General features: G+C 34.6%; 1 protein-coding gene and 1 long non-coding RNA gene across 15 annotated transcripts in view; one reads left to right on the top strand and one right to left on the bottom strand.

The window, feature by feature from the left end:
- The window catches only part of LOC126828523 (putative adenosylhomocysteinase 3), a 149,943-nt gene that overhangs the window by 87,418 nt on the left and 40,483 nt on the right, over positions 1-22,042 (bottom strand). Inside the window, exon 1 of one of the 2 annotated variants that reach the window (XM_050558329.2) lies at positions 3,501-3,639. The exons of the other annotated variant lie outside the window; for it this stretch is intronic. Coding sequence (XP_050414286.1) covers positions 3,501-3,593 — 93 coding nt within the window. The 5' untranslated portion in view covers positions 3,594-3,639. Of the gene's footprint in view, positions 1-3,500; positions 3,640-22,042 lie in introns of those variants that run through there. 2 annotated transcript variants of the gene reach the window in all.
- LOC126828526 (uncharacterized) overlaps positions 1-22,042 on the top strand; it is a 74,574-nt gene that overhangs the window by 21,958 nt on the left and 30,574 nt on the right. For 6 of the 13 annotated variants that reach the window (XR_007683109.2, XR_007683111.2, XR_007683124.2 and 3 more), the window contains exon 3: positions 20,369-20,485. This is a non-coding gene — a long non-coding RNA (uncharacterized LOC126828526). Of the gene's footprint in view, positions 1-3,685; positions 3,894-6,800; positions 6,957-13,056; positions 13,270-20,368; positions 20,486-22,042 lie in introns of those variants that run through there. The other 7 variants (XR_007683110.2, XR_007683114.2, XR_007683117.2 and 4 more) reach the window with 3 other exon arrangements.

Here is a 22,042-nt window from a genome sequence, read left to right as displayed (position 1 = left end):
TTCATTGTCTTCTTTATGACCTTCACAAAGTCAAATGGGATGAGAGAGAGATAGAGGTGGGGGGGAGAGAGAGAGAGAGAGAGAGAGAGAGAGAGAGAGGGGTTTATGGGGGAGGGAGAGAGAGAGAGAGAGAGAGAGGTGTGGGGGAGGGAGGGAGAGAGGGGGAGAGAGGTGGGAGTGAGAGAGAGAGAGAGAGAGAGAGGGGTTTATAGGGGAGGGAGAGAGAGAGAGAGTTGACCATCAAATTTCCTCTTTATAAACCTGATATGGATATGCACCAATAATTGTTATCAGGTATATGGTTCTAACAATGTTTTAATTATTTACTACCAGTATTGTCTTCAAGTGATATGCACCAATAATTGTTAACAGGGTATCGCTCTAACAATAGTTTTATTATTTAATAGGAGTATTGTCTTCAAGTGATATAATTATACATGTGAACAATCCAACTTGTTATTCATTTCATGATGATGACCAACAAGTCAACGCCTAATCAACACCTACACAAAGTTTCAATAATCTACACGGAGGTCAATCAGAAACATCAATTAACACAGTTGATGTCTGTTTATCAAACTGTCAATCATCATATTGATATTTCATTATAACATCGCTAATAGGCAAACAGCGGTACCTTAATAAGGAAGACGTTTACTCGCTAAATTGGAGGTCCTGTGTTTGTGTTGGCCGAGAAAGGTCATCAGGGTTTTCCATCGTAGTTCTCCCTGTCAGTGATGTAGAACGTAGGGCCTTTCAAGGGACAACATATAGTTGTTTGGATGATCTGAAAACCTGATCCTGTGTACACATTGGCGTGCACGTAAAAGAACCCTTGAAAGCTGGAATTCAAAATAAAGAGTAGGCCGTAGCAAATTTTCCCTCATAGCACACTATATGGTATATGCCCGTCTTCATTACCCCGTTTCATTTTATTTCATACCTAAATTCATCACCCCAGGCATTAATTTTGCTTTCAATGTCTGTGTAATTTGTGTGCTCCATTGTCCCCAGGTTTGGCATGTATTAGTGTGTAGTGTGGATTTTCCGACGTGGTTTCCTCTTGTCAGTGGTGCAGGACGGTGGGCCTGAAAAGGACAGTTGTCTAGTCGTTCAGATGGGATGGAAAACCGAGGTCCTGTGTATACATTGGAGTGCATGTAAAAGATCCCTTGGCAGTTGGAATTTGATATAAGAGTAGGCCATAGTGCCGCTGCCCGTGCAAAATTTCCCTCATAGAACACTGTATGGCATATGCCCGTCTTCATTAACCGAGTGGGAGAAAAACAGTAGGACGTTAAACCCCATTTTATTTAAACCTACTGTACATTGCAAGAGCCAAATCTGCCAATTGCAGGTTTTTCTTTAGGCCTGAAATGTTATATAAACTATTAATCAGATATTAATTAACATGAAAAGACCATAATCAACTCTCGATGTCATCTTATGTGTTAAGATTTTTAGTGGATTTGAATCTGATTTGCTGCTCAACGCTCATTGATGATTTAATCCAAAAATGGATATTAAGACTAAATGTTTATCGTACTGACTTTAGTTATGATGATTGAGGCTAGGCCCAAAATTCAAAAGCTAAAAACACGGTTCAGAGTTGATCAATTGGACTGAAATTTTCAGCAAATTCACTTTACATTATCTAGTTTTTAACTATAGTGAGAACTTAATAAAGGGGGGCTTTAATGAGACAGAAACATTTAAAGTAAAGTGTCTACTCCCTTTAATTATACTCTCACTATATTATATTGAAGGGTGTCGTATTTCTTACGGTTGATTACTATTATTCAAACTTATATTTTAAACTTCCCAGTTGAATTAACATGACATGTATCATTGTTTAACTCGATCAGTCTGATATTTTAGCACATTATTATAATAGAAATTAACACATTGATGCTTATTAGTAATGTGAATTAGTAATAATTTATTGAAGCGAGAGAGAGAGAGAGAAATTTTGTTTAATGTCCACTCGACACAAACTAGGTCATTTCGGGACTAACATATGGTTTAATTTTATTTCAATAATTCGCTTGCGCGTAGGGGTCTTTAGCAGTGGGAGGAAACCGGAGGACCCGGAGAAAACCCACGAGGTTGGACAGGCGACCCTACTCCTTGTCACGTACAACCGGGACGTAACAGAATTGGACACTAAGTCGTCACGTGCGATACCTGCAAGTATTTTGCTCAAATTTACAAAATAATTTTTTACAGTTGCCTGTGCAAAGCCTTTTTATACAACACTGACATACATCACCAACTCAATTTTATACGACACTGACATACACCACAAAAACAATTTTATACGACACTAACATACACCACAAACACAATTTTACAAATTAAAGGTTGTCAGTGGAATTTGATTATCTGTGAGTGATACTTTCAGATTTACAAAATGTGTTGGAAATAAGTGATGGACAAAGCAAAATTTTCATTTAGACTTTAAAAAAAACCACATTTTAATCTAGCATAGTTTATCTCTGCTGGGTATTTTCTGAGCAAACAAATAAAAACAATTGTAGGTAATACTATATTTATGAATTATAGAAATGTTTTGTTCATCTTAGCAAAAGATATAACAGTACTGTGGCCTAAGCCCTATATCATGGTCCGTAAATTTGATAGCAATTTGTCATCTAGTGTCTATCCTTCCTTTCTAATTTCTTACACTTAATAAGAAATGTTAAAGGAAATAACCTTTATAATTAACCTTCATATCACCTGTATATTTTACCTGTACAGGTACGTCAACATTATAATTATATACTCTCTTTATATATGTACATACTAATATGGTCGACTGTACAGTGAGAAAGAGATGGGGTTTAACCTCCAATCAATAGACATGGAACTTCAGATGGCCGTAATTATAACCTCTGTTAGAAATGATTGATGTAAATTATTTTTGGACCAGTATATGTGATTTGTCATTTGAGAAGTCGAGTATTTACTGCTTCTAACCTGCTTTTAGTCTGGATTATTGTGTTTTATTAAAAATTGTTGATTTTTTTCTTGTCACCTTGTCATACCAGTAATAACATAGTCATCACCCCAATTACATGTATGACATAATCAATGACAAAATTATGACATAATCTGTGTCAATTATAACATAATCATTGTCCCAATTATGACATAATCATTGTCCCAATTATAACATAATCATTGTCCCAATTACAAGATAATCATTGTTCCAATTATGACATAATCATTGTCAAAATAATGACATAATCATTGTCCCAATTATAACATAATCATTGTCAAAATTATGACATAATCATTGTCCCAATTATAACATAATCCAAATTATAACATAATCATTGTCCCAATTATGACACAATCATTGTCCCGATCATAATATAATCATTCTCGCAATTATGACATAATCATTGCCCCCAATCATAACAACCACATAATCATCGTTCAAATTATCAAGGAAATGCATCTTTAAATAAAAATAAATGAAATAAAAATTAGATTGTTACCTTGACTTGTTTAACGTGACTTTCTTCGATTAACGCAGAAGGGCGTCGAGAACGACTCAACATCGGCGCAATATTAATATGCGTTTTCTCCATGTTATATCCTTAAGAATGGTTTGAACAAACAATAACAGGATCCACTATCCAATAGACTGCAGCAAAACAGATTGTTTCTTTTTGTTTTTTAGACAAATATTTTGAGGATTATAAATCTGATTGTGAAAAATAATCCCACACAACGACTGGACTGGAACCACTGAAGTGTGAAAAGCACAGATTGCTTTGCTATCTTACTACTGATCCACTGTAGCGGAAATCCGCGTTTCACAGAAGTGCACTTTAATTCCGGCTTCACCTAAAAATACGTAGGATTTCGTTAAAACAACAAAAGACAAGGTACTAGTATGAAATCCTATCAAAAGATTTTTTAATTAAGAATATTCACAAATATCCTAAGAAGATTCCACCCACAGAAACCCCCCAGATATTTTCCTTTTTAGACTTGAATCCACTAAAACTTAAGAACAATAAATGAAAAAGACTAGTGAAATCCTATCCAAAGGTTATTTAATTAAATAATATCCCCTTGAGAATATTTACAAATATCCTGTGGATATTCCAATCACTGAAACCCCTGTCATATATTTTCCTTTATAAAGACTGCGGAGTCACTGTAATAATTTGTGGAATTATAAAACCTTCAATCCACTAGATTACCAGTAAATACAACGTTTTCTGATCGACAATTTTAAATACAGGAGATGAAAATGTCAGAAATGAAAGTTGATCAAACTCCAAAAATTTTAATTATACGATTTTGAAAACATCCTAATTAACATGTAGAGTTATTAAAATAATTAGGACAAGTTTCTAAGAAATATTTTAATAAACACAGCTATTAATATAAATAGACAAACCTTCTAAGAAATACTCTTTAAACTAAGTAGATGAATTTTACAAAAAAGAGAAGAAATAACTGAGAGTATAAGCAACTGAAACTATAAACCACTGATAGCATAAAACAACCAGGAGTATCAAACAACCAGGAGTACAAACAACCAGGAGTACAAACAACTGGGGATATAAACAATCAACTGGGAGTATTAACAACTGGGAGTATTAACAACTGGGGGTATAAACAACCAGAAGTATAAACAACCAGGAGTACAAACAACCAGGAGTATAAACAAATGGGGATATAAACAACCAGGAGTATAAACAACTGAGTGTATGTATATATATATATATATATATATATATATATATATATATATATATATATATATAATATATTTAAAAAAAAAACAGGAGTATAAACAACCAGGAGTATAAACAACTGGGAGTATAAACAACTGGGGGTAAAAACAACTGGGGGTATAAACAACTAGGAGTATAAACAACCAGTATAAACAACTGATAGAATAAACAACTAGGAGTATAAACAACTAGGGGTATAAACAACTGGGGATATAAACAACCAGGAGTATAAACAACTGGAGGTATAAACAACTGATAGTATAAACAACTGGGAGTATAAACAACTAGGAGTATAAACAACTGGGAGTATAAACAACTAGGAGTATAAACAACTGAGTGTCAGTGGATGTTTGGATGTCACCCGTAGTTCAGTTAATGAGTACATTACCATGTGACTATGGAAAGCTCTTTGTCTAATATTCATCCAATTGACAATCAAGATAGAGAAATAGGTATAATGTCCATTCGAGACAAACTAGATCATTTCGAGACTAGGCTATAGTTCAATTTTATTTCAATAATTTGCTTGCCTGTCTGTAGGTTGTTTTTAGCAGTGGGAGGAAACCAGAGAACCCAAAGAAACCAGCCCTTTCTACTTAACTCACGCATCAGACAACTAGATCACTAGACAACACCCAACCCTTTTTGACAATCACATATTTGCCTTGTCTCAAATAACAATGGATTTGATTGGTCATCACGCAAACTGGTTTGACCAATATGAATGACTCTATGAACCAATGAAATATCAGTTCCAAGCTGTATGACTGACAGCACAAGATAAAAACTTGGGTCCAGTGGATAGAGAAGATCCCTTGGTAGTTGTAATATAAAGTTGAGAACATGTTGAAATGACACTGCTCTGGTTAAATCCTCTCTCCCTCCACATTATAGAAGATTACGAGACTGAAACACGACTGTCCTCGCTTCATTATCTTTCACTAGCGTTTTACATATAACCAGAGAGAGAAATGGGGTTTAACGTCCACTCGACAGAACTAGGTCATTTCGGGACTAACATATGGTTTTAATTTTATTTCGATAATTCGCTTGCATGTAGTGATCTTTACCAGTGGGACGGACAGGTCATCTTACTCCTTTTCATGTACAAGACGGGATCGAAACCACGCCACTTGACTCAATGCGAGACCTTATGATACAACGCGGGCATCTTAACCATTCCCCCCCCCCCCCCAGGATGTTATTCAAATATTCTAATATATCATACAAGTCCTCATAATCCCACTTAACAATAAACTACACAAAAACAACCACGTGTTAGTCTCATGATGACAGATGTTACTCCGATATATCATACAAGTCCTCATAATCCCACTTAATAAAAACTACATAAAAACAACCATGTGTTAGTCTCATGATGACAAGATGTTACTCCGATATTCTAATATATCATACTGGTCTTTATAATCCCACTTACTATAAACTACACAAAAACAACCACATGTTAGTCTCATGATTACAGGATGTTAGTCAGATATATCAAACAAATCCTCATAATCCTACTTGATATAAACTACATAAAAACAACCATGTGTTAGTCTCAGTGTTACTCCAATATATATATCATACAAATCCTCATAATCCTACTTGATATAAACTCCTTCACAATACCGTGAATAATCTGTTCAATATATCCACCATCGTACATCCATACAATATTTATACATACCAAACATCTAGTATATGAATGAATCCGTACAACTATCACTACACAATGATTTCTCTGTAGTTACACATGGTCCATGGTATCATGTAGTCGACCTACCTACGTTCATATATATAACAACCCAGTCATATACACAACACATCAGTCTACACGACCTCTCAACTTTCACCCCATTCACAATATCTGAATTAAGACTTATTCAACCAACTAAACAAAAAAACTCACAAAATATTAAAAAGCTGTGATACAGTACAAACATTGACAATATAGATCTAAACCATGAAGCACTTCAGAACCTTCAGTTGGTCGTTACCCCATACACTTTGACCTTTAACCCACCATCAGGGACACATGGTACATGACTTCATTGTATATATTATCAGTGAGATAATGAAATGGGGACAAACTGAAGATGTTTACACCTGTCATTCAACTCACCGCTGTCGTCATTCTGATTTAAAAAAACAGGCAATAGAAAATAGCGCTACGACAAGAAAGATGTTATTTAATATTAGGTGAGTAAACATTCGTATGTTAACAATAACCGATATAATCAGTTATAATATCTAACATATTTTAAAATACAACTTAAAAACGGAAATCCATGCATGGGCGTGGATTTAGGGGGGGGGGGGGTCCCCCCATTAGAATCAGAAGGGGGGGACGAATAGGTCTCTGTCCCCCCCCATGATTTTGATCGCCAGGACAGATTTTCAGGTTTATATCCACATGAATGTCCCGTTCTGAAGGCTATCTAACCTTGGGTCTCGCCACAGTTACTGATCTTCACGATATCTTTCTCCTTAATTGTATGTAGTCAATTTTATCATATCGTCATCATATTACCCCTAGTTACAGCTTTCATCGAAATAACACTGGTAAACTGTTCGTAATTATTATTTTGGTTTGGTAATGAAAGGTCCCAGGGTTCGTCCGTCCCCCCCAAAAGTTATGACAAATCCACGCCCTTGAATCCACGGACTATATAGGTTCGATGTCAAGCCTTCCAATGAGATGGGGTTTAACGTCCACTCAACACAAACTAGGTCATTTCAGGACTAACATATGATTTAATTTTATTTCAATAATTCGCTTGCACGTAGGGGTCTTTAGCAGTGGAAGGGAACAATAGGATCTGGAGAAAACCCACGAGGTTGGACAGGCACCCTACTCCTTGTCACGTACAACTGGGGAATAATTGAAACCACGCCAGTTGACTCAAACACAGACCTTATGATACGCGCTAACCACCCCCGAACGACATACATGTAAGCACACTGGTTGAAAGGTTGAAAGCAGTTGTAAACTCAACACAAGTCTAGCTAAAAGGATCCAACTAAGTTTTATTAAATTCCACAGAGAACAGTACAGTATCGGGTCCACAGAGAACAGTACAGTATCGGGTCCACAGAGAACAGTACAGTATCGGGTCCACAGAGAACAGTACAGTATCGGGTCCACAAGCTTTAAATATAAAAAAAAAATGAAGAGAAAAAAAGGGATGCAAAGTCCAGGATTTACAATCAGACTACTCTTAATTTTACAAGGATTCGACTAACCCCTAATCAACAAACTTACCAAGATTTTAATACGGTTCAGCTAACCCCTAATAAACAAACTCACCAAAATATAAAAAAAAAAGGTCCTGTATCACAAGTTTTAACAGTCAAAATGGACTGACGAATGGTGGTCAGGATATAATTATACGCATCCTCATTACGTGTGAACGTATAAAAATATGAGAAACTATTAAAATAGACTTTCCTTAAATGCTGCTCTTTTTTAATACGTTCAAAAGAAAAAAAACAACAAAAACAATGCTACTAATATAGATATTATAACAAACAAAATCTAAAACATGATTTCTATTTGTCATCATCCTACATTGTACAATAGTCCAACACTCATGATATAGGTATAAAGTTTACTGTGGTATACAACAGGTCAAAGTTCACAGAATAAACATATAGTGACAGTAGAATATCAAGTTACGTTTAAACATACAAACTATAAATAGGCTGACAGGGTCAAGTTGCGTTGAAAACCTAAAACTTATTTGCATATCCATAATAACCTACATTTAACATTTTTATGAAAGCGTGGAAGTACAAAAATAATTCTTGCTGCCAAATATATTAACCTAAATCTAAACAATTATATTTCCATTCTGAAATTCAGCATTTATCAAAATTATAAAATAGTTAAATATTTGATTGAATTTTATTTCAATCTGAATTTTAGCATTGATCAAAATTATACAAAGCTTAAAGCTATTAATTAAATTGACTGTCATACAGATTATTGAATATTAATTTTATGCGACCCTGCTTGCTACATATAAAAGTCTGGAGATCCAAACCATGACGCTTCATTCAAAATCAAAATATCATTTTGTCACTCAGTGACCCTCAGAAACCTCTCCAACCCGCAAACCGATAGCAGATCGATTGTTCTGTATTGATTCCAATCCTTGCATACACCTCAAACAGCAATCTTTAAATTTAAGAACTTTTAAGGCCTCCAAAATAAATAACTGTAGCACCACACAAAAAATGAAATTAAAAAGAAATGAAATGTAATGGGTTTTAAAATCCTACCTATCTTCTCCAACTTGGCTAAATAAGATGGACCACACATAAGAAATAAAATCTGATAAATATTATTTAACAATAAATATCAAAGAACTTAAATATTCTTTTGAAATTCTAAGATTTTCTCTTTCTACCACAAAATAACATCTAAAGTTAAAGTTTCTCAAACAATAAATATCTGTAGCACTGAACAGAGAAAATAAAAACTTTCTGATAAATATTCTATCAATAAATACGATTTAAAAAAAAAAGATTCTTTTGAAATTCCAAGACTTTCTCGATCTAAGACAGAACAACATCTAAAGAAATTTCTCAAACAACAAATAACCGTGTCATTGCTCATAAAAAATTGTAAACTTACTGATTAAATATAAAAAAAAGTAGATTTTAAAAATGGTAAATTCCTTTGAAGCTCCACGATTTTCTCTTTCTACCATAAAACAACGTCAAGTTAAAGAAGCTAAACCTACTTCTCAAGATTATTCAAAACATTCGAAATTAAAAATACAAATTAGAATTCAATAACTGTCGTTCAATTTGGAATGTTCACATATTTCAACGAACATAGTTGATTTTATAAAAATTGAATACAAATCACTTTGTATACTTTCAAATTATATTAAAATCTGCTTTTAGCCAGATTATCATCTATTTTAAGGCTTCAAAGAGCGACACATCCTTAACGGCAGTTTTCTATCAGGTGATAATTAAACAGAAAAATCCGAGAAGAAAACAACATTGTCTGAATATAAATGAACTTTTCGTTAATTAATGACAAACCTTTGACGTATGATAATTGAAACGCGTACTAATTATCATGGTATCTGACAAACAACGTTACCATGCATTAATAGTTATCTTAAATGATAAAAAACAACGGCTGCCATGCAAGATATGTACACATTTTACAAGAGATGGAGAGAGAACGAGTTAAAAAAATAAAGCGATTTTTCATACAATCAGGGGCCAAAATCCAGGAAGTTGCAGTCCGATATGCGCGAATATCGACAGGCACAGAGATCTGTGGGATATTAACATATATTTTAAGTTTCCTCAAAATCAGATAAAATTGTAACCACTGTCCACTAGAAGGTCCACAAGCTTGGTCTTACATACTCGTACACTATTTGCGTACGAGGAGCGGCCAATTTGGTCCAATTTTCACTAATTAAACCATAATTAAGGTGTAAGAATGATATTTGAACGTTTTTTTAATTGTGACCTGTAAAGGGTCTACAAGCTAAAAAACACAATTTCTCGTACAATCAGGGGCCATAATCCAAGCAGTTACAGTCCAATATACATGAATATCAAAAGGTGCTGCTCGAGATCTTTGGGTTATAAATGTATGTTTTAAGTTTCATCAAATTCGGATCAAAATTGTGACCTGTAGAGAGTCCACAAACTAAAAACATGATTTTTCATACAGACAGGGGCCACAATCCATGAAGTTACATGCCAAAATCGAAAAACAGGAATAGAGGTCTTTGGGAGATTAACCAAGTTTCATGAAAATCAGATAAAATTGTCATCTGTAAAGAATCACAATATACATCCATATGCAAAATTTTTTATTAATGTAGACTTCAACAATTGACTACCAATCATTTATTTCATAATATTAGACCACCTGTTAGTCCCAAAATGGTTTTATTTAATGTAGACTTCAACAACTAACAATCATTCATTTTAATCAAATATTTTATTATGCACGGTACTTCAGTGACAACCAAGAACCCATTGAAGTCCTACAAGATTCAACACAAACTAAACAGACTGAAAAATTTAGACTACAAAATATGACCCAGTTGTGAGGCCTGGTTCCAAATGTTTGAATTCACATCATAACCGAAATGTCAGTCAATGACCTAGTTTAACATGTGCATCACAGTCAGTGTAACATGTCAAATATCACAAAGTTACATATTGTAGTCACACAATCTAGTTTATCATGCGTAATAAACCATATGTTAGTCCCGAAATAACCTACATATAAGTGAGATTGAATGAACATTAAACCGAGTTTCTCTTTCACATATCACCTAGACCATATGTTAGTCCCAGAATGACCTAAAGTTTCTCTTTCACATATCACCAGATGTTAGTCTCAGAATGACCTAGAGTTTTTCTTTCACATATCACCTAAACCATATGTTAGTCTCGGAATGACCTCTAGTGGACATTAAACTGAATATATCTGCTTACACCAGTTGTGTATCTTCTATATACCACATGTTAGTCCCAGAATGATGTTTATGATAATGAGTTGTCTACTAACATATAATATATTACTAGTAAGTTATAGTAGAACCTGGTACACCATGGTATATCAATTATACCACGCTTCATATGACATATCTCATGAATAATACACATTACAACAAAATCATGTCTCACTTGTGACTAATCATAAACAGCTGGCTCCACTAGCAGACGACAAATTCCACTAGCAGACGACAATTTCCACGAACAGACAACAACAAAAACAAGAAGTTCCACTAGCAGATGACAAATAAGTCAAATTCCACTAGCAGACGACAAATTCCACTAGCAGAATATGAATTCCACTGAACTCTGTCCTATAACCAGTGTGTTATAGATCATAAAGGTCTGTCATTGAGTCAAGTGGCGTGACTTTAATCCCGGACATGTACGTGACAAGGAGTGGGGTCGCCTGCGCCCAAGCAAATCTTTGAATACACATGTTAGTCCCGAAATATCCTAGTTAAGTATACGTTAAACTGGATATTAAATTAAAAGTACCAGTAATATCTTCTGTTTTGTAGAAACGTAACTAATGAAATATATATCGGCCTAGGGTGGACTACCTTCGGGACCTTATAAAGCCTGATTTATCATCGATAAAATCTGCTTAAACCCCTGCTGCCATGACTTCTATATTTAATCATATGTACAATTAATATATCATGATTGAGTGGGTTCTCTACCCATAATCTGACTTAATCACCTTGATAATATCATCAACTGCGGAATCAAGTTATATATTGCGTAGTTATCCATATCGTCATGGGAGATGCATGATTGAGTCGGACAACTAGGAAGTATAATATTGATGTATACATAAGTCCGAATGACAGGACACCTCGTTATTATTTACAAAAAATTACATGATTCAAAAAGTCAATATATCAATTATTTGTTATTTTTCAACTGGAAACTAAATACTGTTATTGGTTCCAGGGAGAGATAGGGTTCAACAACCACTACCGAACTAATATATGTTTCAATTTACTAATCGTTTCGAATCCAAAATAGGAAGTCTTATAAACCATTAAATTTGTTTTCTTAAAGATACATTATGTGGGAGATTTAGATAAAGAACTGGCAGTTCTAGCAAAAATAGATTAAAATTAGATAATATCTTGAAACAGAGGGAGAGAGAGAGAGAGAGAGAGAGAGAGAGAGAGAGAGATGGGGTTTAACCTCCACTCAACACAAACTAGGTCATTTCAGGACTAACATATGATTTAATTTTATTTCAATAATTCGCTTGCACATAGGGGTCTTTAGCAGTGGAAGGGAACAATAGGATCTGGAGAAAACCCACGAGGTTAAATAACGTCCACTCCTCACAAACTAGGGCATTTTGGGACTAACATATGATTCAATTTCATTTCAATAATTCACATGTGCGTAGTGGTCTTTAGTAGTGGTAAGAAACCGGAGGACCCGGAGACCTTCTGATACAACGCACACACGCTAACCATTCAACCATCTATATTCCCCTGGTCTATATAATATTTGAAGCCAAAATAAAGACCTGCTATAGGCAGATTGACTCTTGAATTATACATCTTTTGTTATAAATGTTATATTATCATTTAGAACATGGACAAGTCGTAAAAAATTCAATATTGTTCAAAAAACAAAAATGACTACCATTTCTTATATAACTCACATATCTAAGTCACTCTGACATGCAATATGATACGACATGGAATATCTAAACCTCTGGTCGATGAATTATGCAAGAAAATGTGACAACTGACAATAAATAAGCTAGGCAGAGTATATTAACAACATATGCTAAAATACGGATAAAGAGATGTGAATAAAATAAAAAGTGACTCATCCGTCTGCAACAACGAGGAGACCATATGTACAATATGGCCACACCCACATACCAGTCAGTTGATCCGCGCGTATTATTTTACTATCAGAGTCCGAGGAAAATATACAAGTTGATCTAAACACTAGTTAAAACATCCCATGTCAGGTAGGTGTATATAATCACTTCATTAATCGCGAACAATGTTCTCATTTCTCAATATTTGTTGAATGCACATATTATATTCTAACCCAAGTTCTTATAGATTAAAGATACATTATGGGAGATTAGATAAAGAGCTGGCAGTTCTCACTATAATAGTTAAAAACTAGATAATGTAAAGGCAATTTGATGAAAATTTCAGTCAAATTTGATCAACTCTGAACCGTGATTTTAGCGTTTGATTTTTGGCCTAGCCCCGATCATCATTATTAAAGTCAATACGATAAACATCCATTTTTGGATTAAATGTGACCCACCGCATGTTATTGAGTCGGAATGCGGCAAAATTAATTTTGCACAAGAGACAAAATAAGCGAAAATATTGATTTTGATCGAAATTGAGATTTTCACAAAAATGAGTCTATAAATATAATATCTATCGACTCAAAAGATCAAAATGGCAATAAAACATTTTAAAACGCCTTTATTTGGACGTTTTGTAAGAGTACCGTATTCTTAAATCTGTCTTTTTCTGAATATTCTCAGCAGAATTAGATATTTTTATCTGCTCGCAGCGGGGCGACCTGTCAATCCTCTTGCAAAATGCTTGGCATCGTTGTAAAGTGGAGAATCTCTAGTTTATAAATATGACCAAAGTATTGCCGATGAATTCATTTTGAAGAAATATAAAAAGGTTTTAAAACTCCTAAAAATGTAAACATACTCCGCTTGTTGCTATGCTTCCAACACGACTCGTTTGCTGATTGGCCCAGACGACGCCTGCAAAGCATTGTGGTTCCGTGGCCGATCGAGGCTCAAGCACACGATAGAAATTAGATTTGGGCAATGTTATGGTGTATCTACATGTGATTCACTCTGAGAAGTGGCAGAAAACAACTGTTGTTGTTGTTTATTAAAGATTTAACGTTCAATACAATGAATATGATATTATGGACAGGTTGATTTAATTAAATTATTTACGCTTGAAAACTGTTAAAAACACAAAATAAAATAATCCTCGGATACCAACAACTTAATTCTGATCGTATATAGATAGCCATTGAGTGTTAATCAAAACATTGTAAATCAATCAACAAGCCGTTCGTATCATTGGGTAATACTAATCTGTAATCACTTCTCACGGATTAATGATTAGTTGATTGATAATTAACAATGATAAGGCCACCGACAATTCATTATTTACTCCGAATAACTAATCAAAGCGGCGATGATTTAATGTCTCGTTTGGTCTGTTAGAAAATAATTTATAGTCCTTAAAAGGAAATAAACAAAATAGGCAATAATTTTCTTTCCGAAGAGAATTTTATTGATAGGTGAATTCCGTTTACTGTCGCTTCATACGGCATGCAAAGTTAATAGGGGTGATGATTTTCCGTGATCGCGGAAAAAACGCGGAAATCGCGGAATTGTCCACTCAAAACGGAATTTGAAATCTCACACGGAAAAAGACGGAAAAGCCGATATTTGCTGATACTAAACACAAACTCAAAACAATTTTGCAGTTATCCAAGTATTTCATCTTTTTATTCATAAAAATCGGAAATATTGAATGATATCGCGTGGTTTTGTTACTGTCTATTTTAGTATTTAGCTACTTTCATTTCATCATTTAGGAATCATAATTTTAATCGAAACGAAAACCCGTCTTTCATGTATCCCTGAATACAATTACTCTGTAGTTTAACCTAAATTAAACATTGTAATGTATATATATGTCTTAAAAAAAACTTCTGTCACTTCATAAAAGTAAAAATCGTTTCATTTACTTCTTATTTTACTGCCAGGCTCGTTCGTGACTCGTGTTTATCCACATTAACCAGGTGACATCACAAATATACCGTAGTCTTGTGAATCCAGCCCTTATTCTCGAAGAAACGGTAGTAACTACGAAGATGTCTGGATAAATCGCGACTACAACTAGCAGCTGAGAAAAATGGCTTCGTCTGCTAAAAAGATGAAACGAGATCACAAGATGTAATTTTCTGTTATTTAATTCGGGAAACAGGTTTAAAGAATAACTAGTCATTGAACATTACAAGTCATTCACAATTCAACATTTGTTATCATTGGTTTAAAATGATTCGTTTTGTAATAAAAGGCATTTTAAGATGTTTTATTCATTTATTCATAAAATAACATTTTATCTCGAAAAAACGGAATATGGTCAGCTCTGAAACGGAAAATAACGGAATTAAAAATACTTCAAACGGAATTTGCTATTTTCTGAAACGGAAAATCATCACCCCTAAGTTAAGAATGCATATTGGATATTATTATTGTTTAAAATTCTATTATCACCATGGGTCGGGAAAATGAGAACGACCAATGAGTCGAAACGCGACGATTATCGAGTGGGAAAAATAATCTGCCATTGTTTAATTACACCGCTTCCAAAATGAACGTAAGCATGTCATGCCAATGAAATTGAGATTTCTATTCTATTATGGACTCATATTTTGATACCGTTACGGTACCGCTTCCATAATGAACGTAAGCATTTCATGCCAATGAAATTGAGATTTCTATTCTATTATGGACTCATATTTTGATACCGTTACGGTACCGCTTCCAAAATGAACGTAAGCATTTCATGCCAATGAAATTGAGATTTCTATTCTATTATGGACTCATATTTTGATACCGTTACGGTACCTGAGGCTTAAAATAACAATAGACTTATTGTACACGCAAAATCTTAATTCAGGCATGCTGCTGTGGCGGCTTCTTTGATGATTAAGATAGGCTACTAAACTTGATTACCCAATCAATAACTTTAATCTTCTGACCACTGGCACCAAGGTGCTAAATAATTGATGAGATTAACTGAACTGAAGTTAATCTCACCAAAGTTATAATATACATACTTAGACTACTAATGTATACACTGTTCTAAATTATAACGCTATCATAGGAAATGTGAATATGCCGCATGTGTTGTGGATGTTTTACTATGAAAAGAGCGCATTTACTACGATTTTCGTTTTCGGCACCCTTGAAAACCTAAAGAACAAAATATTAATATACATACTTAGACTACTAATGTATACACTGTTCTAAATTATAACGCTATCATAGGAAATGTGAATATGCCGCATGTGTTGTGGATGTTTTACTATGAAAAGAGCGCATTTACTACGATTTTCGTTTTCGGCACCCTTGAAAACCTAAAGAACAAAATATTAATATTAAACGACAAAATAACGAAAGATTTAATGGCATGGTTGCTGTGTGATATTGTTTTAGAACATACCGACACCTTTAACTTGCTTTTTTTTCAGAATTGTCATTTTGGTCGCCATTTTGATAAAACAAAATGGTTGATATTGACAGATTAATTTTACTACTACGATTATCATTTTGGTCGCCATTATGAAAAACAAAATGGCGGGTATTATCGGATTTATTCTTATACTGCAATTGATTGATGTAGCACCCCAAAAAACCCATTCAATGACATTAATAAACACATAACTTATGAAAACTCGAAAATTTGTCATTTTGGCGTCCATTTTGAAAAAAAAGATGGCGGAAATTGTCGGATCAAATTGTTACTACAATTTTCGTCTTCACACCCCTGAAAACCCCTAGAAAACAATATTCAACGACAAAACAGCAAATAAATGGCTTGGTTGCTATGGGATTTTGTTTTGAAAAATACCAAATCTTTAACTTGATTTTTCTCAAAACTTACTCTGGTGAGTTGGGTGGTTTTAAGCAGTCACAACTCGGTCAATTTTCGCCCGATTCAAACAAACTATACATCAAATTCAAGGTAATAAGTCGGAGAATGTGAAAATAACAATAACTTAATTTTCAAAATTTCCTCATTGCGACTCAGTATGCCATGGGGGGTCACAAATCATCAATAAGCGTTGAGCAGCAAATCGGATTCAAATCCAGTAAAAATTTGACGCATAAGATGACATCGAGAGTTTATTATGGTCTGGATCAGTTAATTAATGTCTAATTAATAGTTTATATAACATTTCAGGCCTAAAGAGAGACCTGCAATTGGCAGATTTGGCTCTTGCTGAAGTTGCAATGTACAGTATGTTTAAATGAAATGGGGTTACTGTTCTGCTCCCACTGGGTTAATGAACACAGGCATACGCCATACAGTGTGTTATAAGGGAAATTTTGCCCGGACAGCGGCGCTACGGTCTACTGTTATATATTGAATTCCAACTAACAAAAGATCTTTTACGTGCACCCCAATGTGTACAAAGGACCTATTTTTGCTCAAACTACCCTTTTATTTTTGTCATGCTACCATTGTACTAAAGAAACCTTGATTTTTACCGACTCATCCGAACAACGAAACACTTTTACAAGCTAGGCTTTTCTCTTACTTTTGAGAATATATAATATTTTGAACTGATGACTCAGAGCAAACTAACCTTGAATGTTATAAAATAAACAAGTTTTATGATGATACAGCAATATTACATGTAATTTACTCCTATCTCTATCTTTTAACAACATTCTACAGTTTTTTTAAACCATGTTAATGATAAAATAAACTGATGTAACCAAGGCCAACATAAACAAACCTCAAGCAAACAAATCGATTTAACCTCTCATAATTATCAGAATAAAAAACAGAAATTTGGAATCTGAGGGGAGAATTTTGCCCTGATGGCATTATAAACTGATGTGATACTACGTAACACTGACATAATCAAAGCATGAAATGGTGTTTAACATTTCATTAATATTTTGTGAGGGGAGAATTTTGCCCGGACAGCAGCGTAAATGACATCAATATAAACAAACCTTCTAACAAAGAAATGAAGTTTAACGTTGCATTAACATTTTGAGACTAACAAACCGCCATATTTATTCAACATGTGGAATATGAGGGGAGAATTTTGCCTTAACAGTAGCATAAATTACACTCAACAAAAACAAACCTTCAAATAGTGGTATCATCAACGCAATTGGAACTAACATATGGTCATTTTTACTTCTATGGTTACTGGTGCAATGCTAGGGGAGAATTTTACCCTGATAACATAATTTATGCGAACTATTTCTGTTTTTCATCTCATCTGAAGGACTAGTCATGCAACCCTTATAAGTTAAAACCTAGAGCAGGCTTAAAAAGCCAAGGTAATCTTCTTGACTCACGCCCAAGTTCAAACAGGAGAGATTCTAGTTGTTTATCTAGTGTTGCGAGAGAGAGAGAGTGGGGGAGAGAGTGAGAGAGAGAGAGTGGGAGAGAGAGTGGGAGAGAGAGAGAGAGAGAGAGAGAGTGAGAGTGAGAGAGAGTGAAAGAGAGAGAGAGAGAGAGAGAGATTAATGTGCTCGACACAAAATAGGTTATTTTGGGACTAACATATGGTTCAATTTAATCACCACTTAACACAAACTAGGTTATTTTGGGACTAACATATGGTTCAATTTAATCACCACTTAACACAAACTAGGTCATTCCAATTTCATTTCAATAATTCACTTGCAAGTAGGTGTAGTGGGAAATTGGAGGACCCAGAGAAAAAACCCTAGGTTAGACAGGCAACACAACACCTTGCCAGGTACAAGTAGAGAACCGAAGTCATACCACTCAACTCAACGACAGACCTTATGATTTAACGGGCATGAATTAAAACATTCACCCCCCAACAGCAGCTTTCCTGTTTCGTATTTATCGAGTGTTTATTGTACATTTAACCATGCTTGAATTATCCATTAGAACTCAACGCTTCTTAGGGTTCAATAATTCAATAAAAACTGAAAAACAATAACGGTTGAATAATTTGTAGTTCTAAAGTACGACAATTCACAATCAACAACGGAAAGACGGTAAAAGCACTTTGTAAATTTATCTCCCAACATTTCACAACCGTCAATTTTAAGCACTAGCCAACAACATCTTTAAGTGAAATGAAAATCAATATTTGTAGCTGAAAGCGTCATGGGAGAAATTCACCGGTCTAACATCGTTGATGAGACAAGACAACTGTACAACTAAACGTAGACAAAACAAATGATACAAAATGAAAATCAGAAGGAAATCTGAACAACTATACATTGAGCCTTGCCAGCACTTATCTCTTCTGTACCAACATCGGGTACCAAGCAACATCTAACTCCTTTAGAGAGAGAGAGAGAGAGAGAGAGAGAGGGTTTAATGTCCACTCGACACAAACTATGTCATTTTGGGACTAACATATGATTTTTTATTTTATTTTAATAATTCGCTTGCATGTAGGGGTCTTTAGCAGTGGGAGGAAACCGGAGGACCCGGAGAAAACCCATGAGGTTGGATAGGCGACCATACTCCTTGTCACGTACAACCAGGGATTCGAAACCTCGCCAGTTGACTCAATGACAGACCTTATGATACAGCGCGCACATGCTAACCATTCGGTCATTCAACCCCATTAACTCCTTTAGACACTTCGACTCCATCTTACTACACAAGTGCTATGAGAAACCATATTTTAATGGAGTTTGGTGGTAAACAAACAAGAAACAGCGAGGCTGATGTCCACATCCCTACCCTCAAACCTAAAATAAATAATCCCACTCCTTGATTAATAAAACATCAACTTTGTTTAATCTGAACAGAAAACTTTCTTTATTGATCTAAGCCATTATATAACTACAGTAGAATCTGTGCAAGCAGCCACTACTCATGCTCAGTGGTCACAATTAATTTCCCCTACAGAAATTCTTTGGTTTCATTTCTTTATCCCCAGTAACAAACACTGTGATTTTATTAAGAAACCACTCATGTTAAGTGGCCAGTCATAAAAATTCCTTTGAGCAGCTGCTGAATACAGATTCCACTGTCTCTAAACTAAACACTCTGACATAAACACTGAAGGCTTACCTTTTAAACCGAAAGGCATAGCATTTAAACAATATTGTCCACTTTTCAAATCATTAATTCCAAATAACTTAAAATTATTGTCATTCAATCACTAGAAAATCAAGATTAAATGTCGGAAAGACATTGTGCTAATATTGCCATACCTTACGGTCAAAGTGTACATGAATTAATTGGGCTAATTACCATGATGTTTCATTAGAGATCAATAAATGGCAGTGAATTATTATAATTAACATGTTATAATTACAGATGACGATCATGGGTTGATCCAGGTTTAATTGGCAAACAATATAACATGTGACAGAAACATGGCCGAAATGAACTACAAGACAATCAGACTATTTTAAATAATCCAGTCCAAATAAGGTAAGTTGTATTTCAGTGTTTTATACGATCGATACGCAGGTCTGCAATATCACTGTCGATAGAAACAGAAACTTTTGCCCGGACAGCAGCGCTATGGCTTACTCTTATATCGAATTCAAACGGATCTTTTACATGCACTCCAATGTGTCCACGAAATCCTTATACGTTTTATATCATAATGTGTCCACGACGCCTCGGTTTTTCGTGGCATCCAAACGATTAGATAGCTGTCCTTGTCATGCCCTCCTGCATCACTGACAAGGGAAAACCACGTCAGGAGCGAACCCACAAACTCCAGGCTAGCGAGCTATTGTCTTACCCACTGTGGCTACCATGTAGGTGGAAATACCCCTGCACAAATTGTTAGCCTCAAATGTTCACTCGATTTCATACTCCATTTTGTGACCCAGAAATAATAGAAAATTGAAGCTAAGGCAGATCTAATCTGTACGTTTGTACAAGTATATATACTACAGAAATAAAATTGACCGTTTATCTGTCTCATAAAAATTGAAGTATTCTATTGATGACCCCATTCCATTAACTAGTTTAAACCACATCAGGATCCATTGATGACCCCATTCCATTAACTAGTTTAAACCACATCAGGATCCATTGATGACCACATTCCATTAACTACTTTAAACCACGTGAGGATCCATTGATGACCCCATTCCATTAACTAGTTTAAACCACATCAGGATCCATTGATGACCACATTCCATTAACTACTTTAAACCACGTGAGGATCCATTGATGACCCCATTCCATTAACTACTTTAAACCACGTGAGGATCCATTGATGACCCCATTCCATTAACTAGTTTAAACCACGTGAGGATCCATTGATGACCCCATTCCATTAACTACTTTAAACCACGTGAGGATCCATTGATGACCCCATTCCATTAACTAGTTTAAACCACGTGAGGATCCATTGATGACCACATTCCATTAACTACTTTAAACCACGTGAGGATCCATTGATGACCCCATTCCATTAACTAGTTTAAACCACGTGAGGATCCATTGATGACCCCATTCCATTAACTAGTTTAAACCACGTGAGGATCCATTGATGACCACATTCCATTAACTACTTTAAAGCGTGTCAGAAATTATTAAAAATTATAAAACTGTTATAAAATATTTTAACTGATTGCATACTTTGGTTTAGAGAAATAAAACGAAAAGATAATTTATACTATATATATATATATACATTATTAATATCTGAAGACGCCTAATATAAAGGTCAGACTAGCTTAATAATTTAATATTTAATATTTAATGTATGTCAGTATTAAGTAAAGAGGAGAATTGTTTACCTGGACAAATTTCTATTTATTTATATATATATATATATAAATATATATATATACACAAAAAAGGTTAAAGTTGACTGCTCTTAGGTACAACCTGGTTAAAACACAGATCCTATTTCGTTTCGTTTTTATAGTTCAAAATTTCGTTTTACTTGTCTTTACTACACTTGGATATCGAAGAGTTGTTATTTAACTCGTGTTCTGAATGGTGTCAAGGATAAGCCAATGAAAC

This window comes from Patella vulgata, chromosome 7, assembly GCF_932274485.2.
Source record: "Patella vulgata chromosome 7, xgPatVulg1.2, whole genome shotgun sequence".
Classification (NCBI taxonomy): Eukaryota; Metazoa; Mollusca; class Gastropoda; family Patellidae; genus Patella; species Patella vulgata.
The sequence above is the reverse complement of the archived record's forward strand: the minus strand, read 5'-3'. Positions and strand labels throughout refer to the sequence as shown.